This window comes from Dipodomys ordii, unplaced genomic scaffold (genome assembly GCF_000151885.1).
Source record: "Dipodomys ordii isolate 6190 unplaced genomic scaffold, Dord_2.0 Scaffold22, whole genome shotgun sequence".
Classification (NCBI taxonomy): Eukaryota; Metazoa; Chordata; class Mammalia; order Rodentia; family Heteromyidae; genus Dipodomys; species Dipodomys ordii.
The window spans coordinates 817,774-822,047 of NW_012267238.1; the positions used below are offsets into that span (position 1 = coordinate 817,774).

Here is a 4,274-nt window from a genome sequence, read left to right on the forward strand (position 1 = left end):
TAATATACAAGTCAACTTTATAATGTCATGATTTCTTATGTAAATCTCATTTAATCCTAACTTACTGACAAATATGTGGTTGCAGTTGTGCTTATATTAAATGATAATGGTCAATGTTTTACATTTGTCTCACTAATATAAATAAAAACTTGTTTAAAATCTTCCTCCAGTTATCTTAATGCTTTCTGAGAATAAGCTATATCCCATTGCTCAAATTCAATCATTTCTTTCTAAAAACCATAACGACCCTCTCCCTGATCTGCTTAGTTCTGACACCATAAATGACTGGGTTGAGTGCAGGTGGGATGACAACATAAAAGTTGGCGAGAAGAATATGGATGTATTGAGGAACGTTTCTGCCAAAACGGTGGGTCATGAAGGAGAAAAATGCAGGTGTGTAGAAGGCCAGCATGACACAGACATGGGAGCCACAGGTGCTGAGGGACTTGAGTCGGGCATCCCTGGAAGGAAGGCGAAAGACCGCACGGAGAATCTGGACATAGGAGAGGATGATGGCTATAAGACCAAACACCAGGATAGAGATGGCAAATAGACCATAGATAATGTTCACCTTGATGCTGGCACAAGCCAGACGAGCAAGGCCCATGTGCTCACAGTATGTATGGGGGATGACCTGATGGCCACAGAAAGGCAGTCTTAGGATGAGCAGAACAAAAGGAATGGCAAACAATAAAGGCAGCAGAAGGATGATCAGCGCTATGACGGACACCACCTTATTGGTCAGCACCAGTGTGTAGCGAAGAGGGTTACAGATGGCCACATAGCGATCATAAGCCATGGCCAAAAGCACAGCTGACTCCATGCCAGTACACAGGTGGATGAAGAACATCTGGATGAGGCAGCCTTCAAATGTGATTTCTCTCAGGTCAAACCAGAAGATGCCCAGCATTTTGGGGATGGTGGATGTGGACAGGCCCAGGTCAACAGATGATAGAATGGCCAGGAAGTAGAACATGGGTTGATGGAGACTGTGTTCAGACTGGATTACAAATAAAATTGTGATGTTTCCCAGAAGAGCCGTCAAGTACACGACACAAAATGGAAAACCAATCCAGGTATGCATATGTTGTAGTCCTGGAATTCCCAGCAGAAGAAAAATGTGAGGATGAAACTCTGTGTTGTTACGAGACCCCATGCCTCAGTCACACCTTTGACATCTATACTTGTTCTTGGTCATGAATGTCATTCACCAACTGTGTCCAGCATTTCTTATCCAATGTTACTGATTTCCTGAGAATTACACAGAATCATTCTTCAGTATTCCTCTTAACCAGGCTTTTTAATGATATAACTGTATGCTCCTTTTGAAAACCTAAAGATGTCCTGTTTTGGTTTCATTTCAAACAAGTAGTCAGATTTACTATGCATTTCATTCATATCCAAACTATAATTAAATATACTTTATCAATGATACCAGGTAAAAGCTGTAAATATCTAGATTCAATCATCTTTAACAAATAGGCAAGCTTCTCAATCTTAGGAAACAAGCACCCCACAAGTGGCCTGCATTTCCTGAGGAGACTGAATTTACACAAAGTCTTCCTTAAATTTCCAAATCAAATGGAGGAAGCCAATAAGTCAATACCATCTAAATCTCATCAAAAATGACACAATTCCCTCAGAGATTGTATGTCAAAGAGAAAGTAGAAAGACATTGTACATGTGATCGACATAACAAGGTTGACCTTAGCATTAGATTTTGCAATTCATTATTAGTAACAGAGAAGAAAGCAAATTGGTATTACTTTGTAGTAATATTAGTTATAGGCATCCAAGTTTGAATCCCTGCTACCACTTAACGATTTAATTGTCTTATATGACGTTTTCATGAGGACCATATGGAAGGGTATTTTAATGCCTATTAAGTTTCACAACAGTTCTATCAAAACAGCATTCTGCTGATTAAAAAATGTAAAATCTAGCACATATGCTGTCAAACCTTTATATTTGATGTACTATCATAAAATGATCTGACCTTAGATATTTGAATGACACTGGCTTTGGTTCATCAACATTCATCTTTCATTATCTTCCACACAGGTAGTCCTGTCTTTGCTCACCATATGCACCTGCTCTGCCTTTGAATTTTTATGCTCTAATTCCCCCTCAGCTCATATCTCACATTTTTTACCCACTCAGTTTTCTTTGTTTCATTTCTCTAATCAATTCACATTAAGCTCTGAGTTCATCATGGCTTCTTTTTGTAGAATTATGAATTGTCTGACAATCTCTCATTTGTTGATCTTCCCACAATGGTTTTCATCACATATGTCTACATTAGTTCCTTGATTGGTACTGTCCTTTAATTAATATGTGAGATTTCTCTGCACAAAGCTCAGTCCAGAACCTCTGACATGATTTTCTTTTAATATCTCTAGTGAATTGTATATAGCATAATGTATTCAAGTTTCATCCTTGTATTCTCTTGTGGAAGCATTTTCACTTTAGGGCTGAATAACATTCTCTCTTTATAACTATCATATTATTTTTATCTGTATACCTGTAATCAAACACTTAGGTCTCTTGACTCTTACTGGTAGTGCTACAGTGTTAACCATAATATGTATCAACAGTATACAATCCAGATTGTATTAGAATGTTCAAGTCCAGATTTCATTATCAATTTTTATGGCTAAGTTCTCAGAAGAAGAATTGTCATATCATGTGGTTCTATTTTTAAATTTTTTATAGACTCTCCACACACCATTGTTGTACAAGGACATCTATTTCTCCACATTTCTACCATTGTGTTCGTTGGAGTTTACATTGATAATTCTCTGAACAAAAATGTAATGGTTCTAATTAACTTGTAGAAGATAAGTGACACAAAACATTTCATGCAAGGTTGATTTTTTTCCATGGGTATGCTTTTGACAGAAGTATCTTGGCAAATGTTTAAAATCATAAATAGAGCTTTTAAACCATTAGCTAGACACTGCGTTACACTGCACCAACAAACTCTACACTGTGCTACAAGATGAAATAGACACTATGGGAACTGATCTTGGAACCATAAAATGTTCAATTTGCACAGTGCAAACCACATTGGAAACCATAGGTAACAGAATAAGTGAAATAGAAAATAGAACTTCAGAAGTTGAGAATAAAAGATGAGCTAGAACAAAAAGTTGAAAGTATGGGAAAACACTCAGCACCTACCAAAGAGAAGTCCAGAAATTGGCAGATTCTGCTAAGAAATCAAATCTAGGCATAATTGGAATTGATGAGGGGGAAGAATTTAATGGTAAAGATGTCTAGAACCTATTCAGTAAAATCATAGCTGAGAACTTCCCCACTCTTGAGAGAAAAATCTTACCTGCTCAACCAAAGCATATAGAGCCCCCATAGACTGGATCCAAGAGGAAACAACTCTAGACACATCATAGTAAAAGCATTAGACATGAATAGCAAGGAACCGATTTTAAATGCTGCAAAATTAAAGAAGTAGCCATATTACAATGGAAAGAAAATCAGAATTACTTCAGACTCCTCCACACAAACCTTCAATGCAAGGAGATCCTGGAATGGTATAACCCAAGCAATGAGGATCAACAACTGCCAACTCAGACTGATCTACCCAGTGAAGTTATCATTTACATTGGATGGTGAACCCAAAACCTTTCATGACAAACAAAAATGAAAGGACTTTATGATCACTAAACCAGCATTACAATGATTCTAAAGGGAGGACACAATCTGAAGAAAACAGTCAAAATCAAAGAAATACACCAGACAGAAATCACTAGAAGATCAATTTATTAAACATAGGGAAGGGGGGGGGGAAACAAAACACAGGTAATCAAGAAAATGTCTATAAAATAATCCTAATTATTAATGGACTCAATTCTCTAATCAAAAGAAGAAAAATAGCATATTGAATAAAAAATAAGATCCATCCCATGTTTGCATTGTTTTGAGTTACTTTTTAATTGATTAAAGCTTCCACTAATTATGTTATATGTATTTTAATATATTGCCTCTATGTCACATATATTAATAAATAAAAGATGTTTATCTCTGATCTTAGATAAAGGAATTCAGATACAGACATTTGCACAAAATAACATACCTCTAAACCTAAATAATTGTCAAGAACATCATAAAGGCCATCAAGCAAACTTAATAGAAAATAGCCTTATAGGAGGAGAAGAAGAAAAAGAAGAAGAGGAGGAAGAGGAAGAGGACAGGAGCAGAAAAAGAAGGAAGAGGAAGGGGAGGAGGAGAAGAAGGAGGAGGAGGAGGAGGAGGAGGAG

At 36.7% G+C, this 4,274-nt stretch overlaps 1 protein-coding gene across 1 annotated transcript; it reads right to left on the minus strand.

The window, feature by feature from the left end:
• Positions 1–220: 220 nt before the first annotated feature.
• LOC105983990 (olfactory receptor 52E1-like) lies at positions 221–1,156 on the minus strand. The gene has a single exon (XM_013014033.1). It carries the CDS (start codon positions 1,154–1,156, stop codon positions 221–223), a length of 936 nt encoding a protein of 311 aa, XP_012869487.1.
• Between the last annotated feature and the right edge of the window lie 3,118 nt (positions 1,157–4,274).